The following is a 13,988-nucleotide window of genomic DNA, read 5'->3' on the forward strand; positions in this document are numbered from 1 at the left end:
TAATTAAAAATTATTCATTATTTTCAATAACAAAATACAAAATTTATATAATAAATATAAATATATTTATATTACTGAGAAATAAAAAATGATACATCATATACTATTTTTATGATAATGTGTTATACATAAATTATTTATTACTTTACCAATCAATTTGTTAAATACATTAATAAAAATATACAGTTTCTACTGCGTATCTCAACTGCTTTATATTAAGGCCATGTTCGTTTACGTGTCGCGCGACCTGCGACCTGCGACCTTCGACATGCGACTTGCGACTGATCGCAGGTCGCAGGTTGTTGTTCGTTTTGCTTTCGCGCAACATGCGACCTGCGATTGGTCGCATGCCGCAAGTCGCAGGTTGTTATTCGTTTTGAAATCGCGCGACTGATCGTACGACCAGTCGCGGGTTCCCAATCAAGTCGCCGGAAAAAACAGCGACTAAAAATTAAGGAAATTTTGATCGCGCGACTGGTCGCAGGTCGCAGATCGCAGGTCGCGCGACATGTAAACGAACATAGTTTTAGCCGCAGGTCGTAGGTTTAGTCGCAGGCCGCAAGTTGCAGGTCGCGCGACACGTAAACGAATGTAATCTTAGTCGCAAGTCGCAGGTCGCGAGTTCGCGAGACGTAAATGAACATGGCTAACTCTACCAATCAAATACCTAAGTAAGTCCAGAAAACATATAAGTGGGCTTTAAATAAAGATCAAGCCCAAATCAATTCCGAAAATAAGAGACGAAACTAAACTTGACTTGTGTAGCTGACTTCTTCAGACAAAACACAGAACCTGCAAATGCAAGGAACAGAGACATACAATATCTGGGATTCAGTTTGTAATCACTAGATGAACCAGACACTATGGACGTTCAAATCTTTTCGAGACCTTCTTCTGAAATGCGTTGCGGAGAGAGATCTCTTCACAGGGAAAACCCTACACGCGCGTTACGTGAAATCCCTCGTAGCTTCTTCCACTTACCTCTCAAACCACTTCGTAAACCTCTACTCCAAATGTGGACGCCTCACCTCCGCACGTGCAGCTTTCGACTGCACGGAACAACCCAATGTCTTCTCTTACAACGTAATCGTCAAAGCTTACGCGAAAGACTCGAAAATCCACATTGCACGACAGTTGTTCGACGAAATTCCTCAACCAGATACAGTCTCTTACAACACCCTAATCTCTGGGTACGCTGATGCTAGAGAAACTCTCCCGGCTATGATCTTGTTCAAGAGGATGAGAGAGCTGGGTTTTGAGGTTGATGGTTTTACCTTATCAGGGTTGATAGCAGCTTGTTGTGACCGCGTTGAGTTGATAATGCAGCTTCATTGTTTCGCTGTGTCGGGAGGGTTTGATTCTTACTCTTCTGTGAACAATGCTTTCGTCTCGTATTACAGTAAAGGAGGGCTTTTGAGAGAGGCGGTGTCGGTGTTTTATGGGATGGGTGAGTTAAGAGATGAAGTTTCATGGAACTCGATGATTGTGGCTTACGGGCAGCACAAGGAAGGAGCAAAGGCCTTAGCTTTGTATAGAGACATGATCTTGAAAGGGTTCAAGATCGATATGTACACATTAGCAAGTGTTTTAAATGCTCTCACGAGCTTGAATGATCTGATCGGTGGACGTCAGTTCCATGGTAAGCTAATCAAGGCTGGATTTCACCAAAACTCACACGTGGGGAGCGGTTTGATCGATTTCTACTCGAAATGTGGAGGTCGTAACGGTATGTCTGATGCAGAGAAGGTGTTCCAAGAGATTCTATCGCCGGATTTAGTTATCTGGAACACGATGATCTCAGGGTATTCAATGAACGAGGAACTCGCTGAAGAAGCTGTGAGGAGTTTCAGACAGATGCAACGTATAGGACATAGACCTGACGACTGCAGTTTTGTCTGTGTCACAAGCGCTTGCTCGAATCTCTGCTCCACTTCTCAAGGTAAACAGATACATGGCTTGGCGGTCAAGTCACACATTCCTTCGAATCGAATCTCTGTGAACAACTCGTTGATCTCCATGTATTACGAGAACGGGAACCTTCAAGACGCGAGGCGAGTGTTTGATCGTATGCCTGAGCTTAATGCTGTAACGTACAACTGTATGATCAAAGGCTATGCACAGCACGGGCGTGTAACAGAGGCTTTGCTCTTGTACCAACGGATGCTGGACTCGGGTATTGCGCCTAACAATATAACCTTTGTAGCCGTTCTTTCTACTTGCGTACACTCTGGTAAAGTCGCTGAGGGTCAGAGCTACTTCAACACCATGAAGGAGAGGTTTAAGATCGAGCCAGAGGCTGAGCACTATTCTTGCATGATTGATCTTTTGGGAAGAGCAGGGAAGCTAGAAGAGGCCGAGAGAGTCATAGACTCGATGCCGTTTAAGGCAGGCCCTGTTGCTTGGGCCGCGTTGCTCAACGCTTGTAGAAAACACAAAAACATAGCGCTTGCCGAGAGAGCAGCTAATGAGCTTATGGCGATGAAACCTAACGCCGACACGCCGTATGTGATGCTAGCAAACATGTATACGGATGCAGGAAGATGGGAAGAGATGGCGGCGGTGAGGAAATTAATGAGGTCGAGAAGGATAAGGAAGAAGCCAGGATGTAGTTGGATAGAAGTGAAGAAGAAGGAGCATGTATTCGTGGCGGAAGATTGGTCTCACCCAATGATACGTGAAGTGTGTGAGTACCTAGAGGAGATGATGAAGAAGATGAAGAAGCTTGGGTATGTGATGGATAAGAAATGGGCAATGGTGAAGGTGGATGAGGCGGGAGAAGGAGAAGAAGAGATGAGGTTAGGACATCACAGCGAGAAGCTAGCCGTGGCGTTCGGGTTGATGTCGACGGGACATGGAGAGGAGATAGTTGTGAAGAAGAATCTGAGGATATGTGGGGATTGTCACAATGCGATCAAGTTTATGTCGGAGGTTGCGGGTAGAGAGATCATTGTGAGGGATAACCTTAGGTTCCATTGCTTTAAAGATGGCAAGTGTTCATGTGGGGATTATTGGTAATAATGATTGATTTAAACTCAATAAAATATAAAAAAAACTGTGTTGATGGATACAACATGACAAAAAAAAAAACTGACTTGTTACAAAATACAAGGAGAATATCGCTTACGCTATTTTTTGTTGTTCTTGTTTCGCGAGGGGCTCTACGTGTGAATATGCTTTAGTGTGGAACAGTAGGGGGATTGGTGGTGGCTTGTTAATGTAGTGGCTTAAGGTGGAAGACTTGGCAGGCTGGTTTGTATGATCCTTTGGATACAGCCTGTTCAAACTTCTTGCTTGGTGCTTCGTTTTCTTCTAAGGATGTCTGGACGAAGAAACGGTTCCACCACGATGCGCTACGCATTTTAGCCTGTAGTAGGAAAAATAGTGCCGGTATAAAGTTTGTATACTTGTTGAATGCAACTTTCAAAGTCAATGTGTTTGAACTATGCTAATAGTACTTATAAACAGACGAGGAAGGAGAACAGGGTAAAAGTAAACTTACGGGACGACCGAATTTAGATAGTTCGGCAACTTTAGCTCTCTGCTGACCGGGGAGACCTAGAAACAGTGCAAGTTCAAAAGAGTTAGAAACCAAAACTCAGAATGAAAACATTAGTTATTCTCAATCAAGTTTTAAGGCTAGAATACCTGCAAATAGAACTACACCATCTGAAGCAACCCTTGCGAGTTCAGGAACGGTCTTGTTAAGGTACTTGGGAGAGAGATAATCCAGAGCATCTGAGACGATAACAAGAGAGAAGGATTTTGGGCGGTAAGGCAGAGGGAACTTGATATCAGCGACACGTACAAGGCCTTTGCTGACAAGACTCTTGCAGTGAGAATCAGCATCCTCGATGTCATAGGGTTCGACACCCCATGCTTCAGTCTCATCTTCTTTCAAGAGAGTGGAAACCACAGAGCACGTCTCAGGGCCTACGTGCAAGACCTTGCGCATCCCATCTCCATAAGCCTTCTTCAGAACAGAAACGGCTCTTTGGACTTCTGCTGTGCAAGAATAGTCACCTGAGAATTTTATAACAAAACAGAGTGCACAGGTTTAGAAAGCTGATAAGATCGCTAAGGCATTTAGAACATCTCGAAGCAAATGTAATAAAAATGAGAACAAGGGTTACCTGTAACCTTGCTGACTTCTTTGATACTTTTAAAGATTCCTGTATTTAAATAAAAAATGAGAAAAATCAAGCTGTACGAAATGCAAAAAAAAAAAAAAGACTTATCTATACACTAAGATGATCATACACATACCTGGACCACTGTAAGCATAACCTATGAGTAGGCAAGCCCCCTTGAAATCGACAAATGATGAACAAGAATTGATATTTAGATTTAGGAAAATGTATACAATTCCATTTAAGAACTTGAATGAAGCATTAAGAGAAAAGTATACCACAAGAACAAGGCAAATAGATAGTAGCGGAGAAGATCTAGACTTGGAGTGCAAAGCTCCGGCAAAAGGGAAGCTTCCACCATCCCCTACACGCCGTGTTGAACCTACTTGCCTTCTCGCCATTACTAGCTAGCAAGCTCAAGCTATTCAATCTACAAAAGCACACAGAAAATCTATAAATAAAAGTCTCAATCTCCAACATTGAATAGCATAAGCAACCCACACACAGAAATCGAATAGTCAATCTAAGCTAATTCGAGATCCGATACAAGTTTCAACCCAGGAACAGATCCATCAAACAACACATAACCTTGGAATCCATCAGATTCCACCACAAAATTAGCTGCGTTCATTCTCCATTTTTAGAAACAACGAATTTGAATAGAAACAAATCAAATTACCGATAGATCCATCAAACAACTCGCACGAAACAAAGGAATTAACGCGAGACGAACGCAAACCAATAGGATTAAAAGAGAAGAAGAATGAGTAATGAATCTACCTCTTGGATCAATATGTTGGAGGACGAACAATGGTGTTTGGGATCTAAGATCTCAGATCCGAGAAAATGCGTCTTTAACACCTCACTGCAATTTACCAAAGGAGAAGAAGAAGAAGCTTCGCAAGTGTGTGTTATTGTCACTGCTATCCACTTATATATACTCGCGTCTTCAAAGCGCGTACGGCTTTGACGCGCTGTCTTGAATACGACGTCGTCGTGACGGCCATTTAACAAAGCTTTTAACCCTGCCACCTCTTGCTGTTTTCTAATGCATAAACGACACACGCTTCTGCATTTAAGGAGAAATTCTACAGTTTTATTTATTTGTAAAATTGTTTTTTTTTTAATATTTATATTTAAAAAAAAAATATTTCAAAATTTTATTTATTTTCTAAAATTATTATTTTGTCATATTATTTTGTGGTTTTGTGTATTGAAATTTTTTGTTCCAATATTTTTACCCTAATATATTAATAGTGCAAATATATAAAATATTATTTTGTTTATATTATTTTTATTTAAAATAAATTTGTGGTAAATTTTATTACCACAAATACCACATTCATATTACCATTTTCATGTTTACAACCTTACACTGATTATTTTTACCATCACTTTTAATGAAGGGTAAAACACATTTATACCCTTTAACTAATCTAGACTTATTGTTTAGAGTTGAGGGGTGGGATAGAGTTTTTGGAAAGTGAAATTTAGGATTATAAAAAATATATAAATAAATATTAAAAAATATAAAAAAAATTTAAAAATAGTTTCAAATATAATACTTAAAAAATATAAAAAGAAATTTTGAAAAAAAAAATTCGAAAAAGAAATTCAAAAAAAAAATTATAAAAAAGTTCGTTTGAAAAAGTATAATTCGAAAACATAAAAAAAAATTTGTTTTATTTTTTATTTATTTAAATAATAATTTATTATATATATAGATAACAAGGGTATAAGAGTCTTTTGCCACTTAATGAAGAAGGTATTTTTGAAAATGTTTTTTTAGTGGTGGTAAAGATGAAAAGTGGTACCATGAAAATGGTAAACATACAATTTTCCCAACATAAAATTTCCCCTAAATTTTTTAGGGGAAATTTTATGTTTACCACTGGTACCACTTTTTATCTTTACCACCACTAAAGTGACATTTTCAAAAATATTTTCTTCATTAAGTGGCAAAAGACTCTTATACCTTTGTTATATATATATATATATATATATATATAATAAATCAATATTTAAATAAATAAAATAAAATAAAAATAATTGAAAAAATAATTTTTTTTATGTTTTCGAAATATACTTTTTCAAATTCGAACTTTTTTATAATTTTTTTTATATATTTTCTTTTTCAAAATTTCTTTTTGAAAATCGAAAATTATGTTTGAAACTATTTTTTTTAATTTTTTAATACTTTTTAAGTATTTATTTATATATTTATTAGAATCCTAAATTTCATATTCCAAAAATCCATACCCCACCCCTCAACTCTAAACCCTGAGTCTAAATTAGTTAACTTTAAGTCTAGATTAATTAACCCTATGGGTTTATAAGTGTCTTTTACCCTTCATTAAAAGTGAGGGTAAAAGTGGTTAGTGCAAACATGAAAAGTAGTACTATGAATGTAGTATTTGTGGTAATTTCCCAAATTTTTATTATTTTAAAATATTTTAGTATTGTTTTGTGAAATTATATATAATTTATATCTATATTTTGAAATATGGCTATATATAAAATTTTAAAATATCTAATCCCTCTCTTTTCGAAAATAAGATTTTCTAGAGTTTTCATGTTTATTAAGAATATAATAAATATTTACAATTTAATTTACAATTTATTTTTCAATACATTTTTCAATAACAATCCACCAATAAAATTTAATCAATTCAAATATTCATAATTAATGTTTCTCAAAAGTACCTTAAAAATATAAAAAATCTATTTTTGTGAAATAAGAATAAACTCTAGAAAATCTTACTTTCAGAAACGGAGTAAGTATTATTTTATTGTTTTATGGAAATCTATACTATTAAAGCAATATCTCTGATAGAATTTTTTTCCTTAGTTTTTAGAGTTATTTACAAGAGAATGTCACTCCTAAATTTATACACATCTTAACTAATTAATATCAACCAATTAATTTAGAAAATATTTCAAAACTTAAAAACCAATTAAATTAATTAAATTCTTTCTCTCTTTTATTATTGTCTTTTTAAAACGTACCACTATATTTATTATCCTAAAAATTATTTACAGCAATTTTTAAAAAATATTATTCACTATAACTTTTTATATAATATTGTTTTTCAATTTAAAGTTTTTGATAACATTAAACTAAACATTATATATTTTTATTAAAAATAATAAAAATTATTATGTTAGAAATGTTTGAAAATGAAAATTTAGTATGTATAACTGATATTATAAATATGCCAGAAATACCAGAATATGTAAAAACAATACCTCAATAAAAAATCTATTAATTTTTATAAAATCCTTTAAATAAACACATCAAGAAAATTTTGGGTAATTTGTGAGAGCAAAATTATATTTGAAGAAAGATATTGTCAAAAATATTTTTATCATTGAAAACTATATACATGTTTAAGATATTAAAAATCATTTTAAATTAATAGAAGACGAATCTAAATAAACAAATTATACTCTTTTGATTCTTATATATGTATATTTATATAAAACTTTATATATATTTAGAAAATTTATGATATACACAAATTATATATGTTAACATATACTATATACATGTTATATATGAATTCCCGAGTTTTTTTGTTAAACCACAGATCTGGGCCACATATAAAAACACTGCTTGAAACTCAAAACAACTTTTTTTTTCTTGATAAAAAGTTATAAATTCATGCATATTTTATCAAAATTATCAGCAGAAAATATCTGCGCTTAAAAAAACAGGTCAAAATCTAGTATAATATGATATTTCAAGTTGGCCTAATTTAGGACTAAATTTGTTTTATTATAAAAATATTAACTAGTATTTTTTTATTGTATTATAAAGTTGCTATTATATAGTTTCCATTGTATTGTAGAAACCAGGCAAAACACAGAACAATTTGAGACGCAGGGCAAAACTATTGTCCAGCGGCAAACTCTTCGTCATCTTTAAAAGATGGTCTCCATTTACGGCTCTGAAAATCGTTCCTTTCGACTATTGTCTCAGACTTACGCTTCTCATCTTCACCACTCAATTTTTCATCAATGAGATACATCAACTCCTTCAGACCGACTCCTGTCAATGCAGAAACTCTGACATCAGGTCCACTCTTCTGTGCAGCATCTACTTTAGCCTCTTCCGGAACTTTCCATATCTCAGAGTCGCTGACATTTTCATCTTCAGACAGTAGCCATTCATCAGAGTCATCTTCTTGGTTTTGGATTTGGTCTTCATCGACAGTTGCTTCAGAAGATGCTTCCGAAGTTTCTTCAGCTATTGAATCTTCGCTTAACTCAGCTTCTACTTCTTCTTCTTCTCCCTTAGCATCATCTAGATAATGCATGTCTTCCTCTTCTTCTTCTTCTTCTTCTTCATAATCAATCTAACAAAAAAATCCGCGTGTGAACAATGGCGGTTGCTTCCTTACTTAAGAAGTTAAGATGGATGGTTTATTGAAAAAAAAGCTCTTACTTTATTCCAGACTTCAATCATATTCTTAAGCTTCTCTTCTGGTACTCCAATTTGATTAAGGACATGAAAGACTGTTGAACGATGCTCCTCGATATTTGGAGCTGTTGAATCAACTACATGCTGCAAGGAACAAATGTTCATTAAGACCAAGATTTCTACCGTTCTCCACTTTTAAATGTAATTCAAGACCACATTTATTAATCAAGTACTTACCAGAAGTAAATCAGCTTCTACAACTTCTTCCAGAGTCGACTGAAATGCTTCCACCAACTACGAAAAAAAGGCACGACCAAGAAAAGAGAAGTTAAAGTACTCTAAACTGAAAGATGGAATTTATGTATGTATCTATCTATTACCTGTATAGGCAGATCCGATATGAATCCAACAGTGTCACTAAAAAGCACTTTCCTTCTGAACAATATCAACTCATACGTTTCAGTAGTAGTTCAAGTATTACCGTAAAGACACAACATCCTTGACGCATATCAACCAACTTACCCAGAAGGAAGGATGGCATTCTTGAGTGTCGGATCTAAAGTTGCAAACAAGCTGCAGAAGCCAGACCAAACATTCAAAAGCTAAGAGTTCAGTTTCAAAAGATAGTTTAAAGGCATTTGTATTATACCGCTCATTGCAGTAGAGAGCAGTCCTTGTTAAAGCACTTGTCAATGTCGATTTTCCCTAACAAGCAAGAAAAAAAAAGATTAGGAAGTACGTTAAAAACAGTTAGGTCGTGGCTGAGATTCCTTAATATTAAAGCACTTACAGCATTTGTGTAACCAACGACAGCAATGGTGGCTAAATTTTTACCCTCTAGACCACTTTGTCTCTTACGTGCAGCACGTTGCAATAGCCGTGTTCGTTGGGCTTCTTTGATTTGGGATAACAAGCGAAGCCTCCGGTCTGCTATTCTGGTAGATCAAGATTATGTGAGGACCATAAATGTAAGAACAGAGAGCCATCAACATTATAAATGTAATATGAGTTCGGTTAACCTTCGGCGTTGGAGCTGAAGCTCAGTTTCTCCTGCACCACCGACGAAACCAGTTCCCTTACTTGCCGCTCTCCTGCAGAGTGATTTCATAAAAAACAATCTCATCAACGTACCAACAATCAAAAAAAAAAAAGCAGAGGGAATACACAAAATAGCAAGTTAAAAAAACTCACCCTCGTGCACTAACAACTTCAGCTTCCCCAAACTGCCCAAAAGTCTGACGTCCATCAGTGCCACGAACTCGAACCAGCCTGCTCTTTTTGTACATCAGAGCTGCTAACTCAGCCTGTGAATGGACGAAAAAAATAGTTGTTAATCAAACTATCCTAGTATGTAAAAAGAAGGATCTTTATTGTCACAAGTACCTGGAGTTTTGCTTCCTTGGTATGCGCATGAGCGTTGAATATTTCTATAATAAGGCCTACACGATCTAGTACTGGTTTTCCCCATATTCTCTGAAGAATCAAAGACAAAGAAACAACAATTAGCTTGAACTGAAGGAAAACAAACAAAGAAAAACTTGAGGTCTTGTGGGGTGGGGTTACCTCCAAGTTCCGTTGCTGAATTGCTGACAAAATGGCGTTAATGAAAACGGCATCAACTTCTTCCTGAGCAAGCATCAAGAGATTGTAACAACATGATCCAACTTTTCATTACATAAAGCAATAAAACAGAGACTGATAACAATTGAGATATTTAGCTGATTGCCTTGGAATCTTCAGCATTAAGATGGCATTGGATGTTGTCTACAGTCCCACGCCCGAAATAAGTATCTAACAATTGAAAACCAAATTACTCATCAGTCTCACAGGAAAATCATCGAACACTTGGAAGGCATTATTCTTGAATGACACATCTAGAAAGCTTCAAAAAGAAAAATTGAAACGGACCTACGCGAGGTTTAGACGACCTGGCAATAGGGTTTTGGACAACAACGTGAGAAGGCAGTTCCTTGTCGAAGAAATCAGATTCGAAGTAGCCATATCGCTGTTCTTCAAGCGAGTTCGCGAGGCAGAGTGCTTCGTTAAGCTTTGCCTGAAGAAACTTAGGCGGAGTTAGACGAGGCTGGACAAGGAATAGCTTGGGTGTGCTCGACGGATCTTTCGGGTACAGCAGAACGGACTCTTTTAGACCCGGTGCTTCTTCTTCGGTAGCCTTAGGCGCATGCCGCTTCGATGAAAATGGAGAAGAGAGGACACGAATGGTAGAAGGAGACGACGTTACTTGCGCGTTGGACCTAAGACGGTCCCGAGCTAGAGACAGTGTCCTCAACATCAAGAAAGAGCCGATCCAAACGACGATACTCTTGTGTTAACTGGAGAAGGTACGTTATTAGAGAGAATAAGCAAAAGGTGATTTTTGAAGCTTTTGAAATTTCTCTAGCTTAACCGATATCAAAAACAGACCTTACTGTGTTTTATCTTAATTCAGAAGTATCAAATCTGATCGTCGCCGGAACAGAACCGTGCTTCTCTTCTCGTCTGCCGGTTATTTGGTTTGTCTTCATATTTTCCCCTTTTTTGTTTATCCATATAAAACCAAAGATTTCGGTTTACTCGTTACACACATGACATATGACATAACTGCAAGTGGTTCGGTCAAAACTTACCGGACCGGGCTATATATACACTTATTTCGGTTTGGCTATGAATTAGTCATCTCCGTTTGGTTGCCCAGCTTGCGGATCCGGTTAGAATGGGTTTGGTATTTGGTTAATTTGTTAACTAAAAATTTATTAAACTAACGGAAGTTTTGTTTTCAGTTTAATCTTCGTTAAAATTTTAGGATCTTTTATTGAATTTATTGAACTTCATTATTTTGGTTTAAAATTTGGCAAGTTCAATTTGAATTTTTCTTAAAATGGGTATTATCCTTCAGACTATGGAAAACCAAATTAACTGATTTCCAAACCAAACTAAACCATTTTTAATCTACCAAACATAATAAACGAACATGAACCAAAAACCGAAATTTGGTTTGGTTCGGTCGAATCCCAGCCCTACCTCTTCACCAGTCAAGCCTTAGATCATCTCGAGAAACTAAAAACGGTGTTGACTCAGGTTTATGGAGAAAGAGACCTGCAACTTTATATCTTAGCAAAGAGACCAAAACAAGCACAAAATCGAAGTAATGTAATGAAACAAAGCAAATAAACATGAACTGCGTTTGAAACTTGAAGTAATAATGTCAAAATGCTTTAGCTCTACTTCGTTCACCTCCCCACTTATGCTTATGACGATCACCTGTTCCTTTCTTCTTCCCTTCTTTACTCCCTTTAGGTTTAGCTTTCTCTATCAAATCCTCCTCACCTCTCCTCTTATACATCTTAAAACTCATCTCTCTCTCACTTGCCATCTTCATCACCTTCTCTGTTATCTCTGCCGCGATCGTCCTATTGTACAGTTTATTCAACCCTTTCATGAGCTTCACATAAGTATCAGGCTGCGGCATCAAGTCCATCTCCATCATATCCAGACAATACGAACACGCCTCCTTCACGTGACCTCTCGCCAACAAAGCATGGATCCATATTGTCCACGCCGCTACATTCAGCTCACAAGAAGAGCTTTTGTTCGATATGCAACTCCAAACATCTTTCGCTATTTCCACCCTATCATCTCTAACAAGAGTGTTCAGCAGTGTCTTCAACGTTCCATACTGAGGCGCAGAGAATATCCCTCGGCTTACCATTTCTTTGAAGTGATCGCATGCTTCAACAAGATAACCTTGGCTTGTAAACCCGTTGATCATAATAACAAACGTATCAGCTCCAGGGCTTAAACCATTAGTAGCTTCCATTTCATTCCATAACCTAACCGCTTCTTTCACTTCTCCTAACTTACACGCCAATCTGATCACTACATTGTAGATAAGAAGATCAGGATGACAACCTCTCTCCTTCATCTTCTCAATCAACTCCAAACACTCCTCAAACTGTTCCTTCTTCTCATGAGCCACCATTATCTGCATATACGTTACCTGCGACGGCACAACTCCTTTCTTTCCCATATCATCTAAAACACTATAACCCTTATCAATCATCCCCCACTTACAAAACCCACTAATCAACGCAGTGTAAGTCACTATATCAGCCTCGCATCCATACCTCTCCATCTCAACAAAAACCCGCATCGCCTCATCCATCCTCTTCTCCATCTTACACAACGCCTGGATCAAAACCGTATAACAATTCGCGTTAGGCTCAAACCCTCTCCTCCTCATATCCTTCATAAGATCATACGCATCCGCCATTTTACCAGCGTGAGCATAGCCACTAAGCAAGTTAGTGAAAACAACAATGTCAGGCTCAAGCCCTGCTTCCTTCATCTGAACCAAAACATTCTTAGCTTCAATCAACTTCCCTTCCCTACACCAACCGTACAACAACGAAGTGAAACACCTTAGATTCGGAGGAAACCTCTCTCTCATATCTTCACACAGCTTCGAGGCATCCTTGACACTACCGTTCTTGCACAAGGCATCTAACAAGCTTCCGAAAACGAACTCATCAGGCTCAATCCCGTACTTGGGCATTTCGTCGAGCACCTCGACTGCTTTCTTCGCCATGTTAGCTGAAGCAAACCTCCGCATCAGTACAACGAAGAGCTCCGCCTCGATCAAGTGAGGATTCTCGTTCTTCATCTCTTCGAGCAAAGCCCAGACAGCTCCAAATTGACGCATTTTACTGAGAATCTTCACCATCGATTTGCACACTTGGTAGCTGTGGCGATAATCAGGTTGCTTCGATGCCCAGATAAAGAATCTGTAACCTAGATTCCCAGCATCGCCGCAACGATTCAGCACTTGGACGATTAGCCCGGGTTGAAGATCGATACTTGATTCGTTGAGAGCAAGCTCCAACTTCGGAACCCTAGAATGGTAGTTTCGTAATATTCTATAGATTTTCTCGACGTCTCCAGCGAGTTCATCCTCGTGCTTACCTTCGTATTGGTTATTCTTTAGAGAAACCAATCCAGAGTCATGTCTGAGAACTCTGGAAATGTGAAACCTTTTGGTGATGAGATCGATTCGCGAATGTGCTTGAGAAGATGGTAAGAGAAGACGGCGTCTGCTGAGGCAAAGATCGAGTATGGTTGAGAATCTACGCATCTCTCTGTTTCTCACTCTAAACTGTGTCGTTCGGTCTTATCCACTTTCTTCCTTCTCTTTAGGCATGGGCCGCACCCGAACCCGATCCGAAAAACCCGAACCAAAATCCGAACCAAAGTAGCAAAATATCCGAACGGATATTGAGTTGGGAAAGTTTGGATATCCGAATCCAAACGGGTAATATCCGAATTCGAATGGATATCCGAAGATAACCGAACATATGTATAATTAATCTTATATTTTTAGTTTACTTCTCTCATTGTATTCAAAATATTTATATTAATGTTATACATAGCTTAATATCAGATAAAAT

The 13,988-nt window shown here is 37.3% G+C and overlaps 3 protein-coding genes across 3 annotated transcripts; 1 reads left to right on the top strand and 2 right to left on the bottom strand.

Annotated features, from left to right (window-relative positions):
- Positions 1-157: 157 nt before the first annotated feature.
- LOC106446253 (pentatricopeptide repeat-containing protein At3g49710) lies at positions 158-3,279 on the top strand. Its single transcript, XM_013887952.3, has one exon. It carries the CDS (start codon positions 850-852, stop codon positions 3,013-3,015), a length of 2,166 nt encoding a protein of 721 aa, XP_013743406.1. The 5' UTR covers positions 158-849; the 3' UTR covers positions 3,016-3,279.
- LOC106446254 (probable pectin methylesterase CGR2) lies at positions 3,022-5,164 on the bottom strand. Its single transcript, XM_013887953.3, has 7 exons — positions 4,908-5,164; positions 4,406-4,557; positions 4,264-4,303; positions 4,131-4,169; positions 3,646-4,020; positions 3,500-3,555; positions 3,022-3,364 (listed from the first exon to the last, which is right to left on the bottom strand). The coding sequence occupies exons 2-7, from the start codon at positions 4,526-4,528 to the stop codon at positions 3,212-3,214; spliced, it is 786 nt and encodes a 261-aa protein (XP_013743407.1). The 5' UTR covers positions 4,529-4,557; positions 4,908-5,164; the 3' UTR covers positions 3,022-3,211.
- Positions 5,165-7,881: 2,717 nt separating this feature from the next.
- On the bottom strand, positions 7,882-13,706 carry LOC106448376 (pentatricopeptide repeat-containing protein At3g49730). The gene is made up of 14 exons (XM_013890266.3): positions 11,756-13,706; positions 10,456-10,876; positions 10,274-10,338; positions 10,111-10,173; positions 9,931-10,020; positions 9,739-9,851; positions 9,567-9,638; positions 9,338-9,482; positions 9,197-9,252; positions 9,070-9,120; positions 8,928-8,982; positions 8,785-8,841; positions 8,572-8,691; positions 7,882-8,482 (listed from the first exon to the last, which is right to left on the bottom strand). Exons 1-14 carry the CDS (start codon positions 13,673-13,675, stop codon positions 8,018-8,020), a joined length of 3,693 nt encoding a protein of 1,230 aa, XP_013745720.1. The 5' UTR covers positions 13,676-13,706; the 3' UTR covers positions 7,882-8,017.
- Between the last annotated feature and the right edge of the window lie 282 nt (positions 13,707-13,988).

This window comes from Brassica napus, chromosome C8, assembly GCF_020379485.1.
Source record: "Brassica napus cultivar Da-Ae chromosome C8, Da-Ae, whole genome shotgun sequence".
NCBI lineage: Eukaryota > Viridiplantae > Streptophyta > Magnoliopsida > Brassicales > Brassicaceae > Brassica > Brassica napus.

Excerpts from the sequence above, each read along its gene's own strand:
- LOC106446254 (XM_013887953.3), bottom strand. The coding sequence starts at position 4,528 with ATGGCGAGAAGGCAAGTAGGTTCAACACGGCGTGTAGGGGATGGTGGA. Across the intron at positions 4,021-4,130 it reads AGAAGTCAGCAAGGTTACAG|GTGACTATTCTTGCACAGCA; the intron begins GTAACCCTTGTT and ends TAAAATTCTCAG. Across the intron at positions 3,556-3,645 it reads TGGTGTAGTTCTATTTGCAG|GTCTCCCCGGTCAGCAGAGA; the intron begins GTATTCTAGCCT and ends CACTGTTTCTAG.
- LOC106448376 (XM_013890266.3), bottom strand. The coding sequence starts at position 13,675 with ATGCGTAGATTCTCAACCATACTCGATCTTTGCCTCAGCAGACGCCGT. Across the intron at positions 10,174-10,273 it reads TTAATGCTGAAGATTCCAAG|GAAGAAGTTGATGCCGTTTT; the intron begins GCAATCAGCTAA and ends ATGCTTGCTCAG. Across the intron at positions 10,021-10,110 it reads TTCAGCAACGGAACTTGGAG|AGAATATGGGGAAAACCAGT; the intron begins GTAACCCCACCC and ends TTGATTCTTCAG.
- LOC106446253 (XM_013887952.3), top strand. The coding sequence starts at position 850 with ATGAACCAGACACTATGGACGTTCAAATCTTTTCGAGACCTTCTTCTG.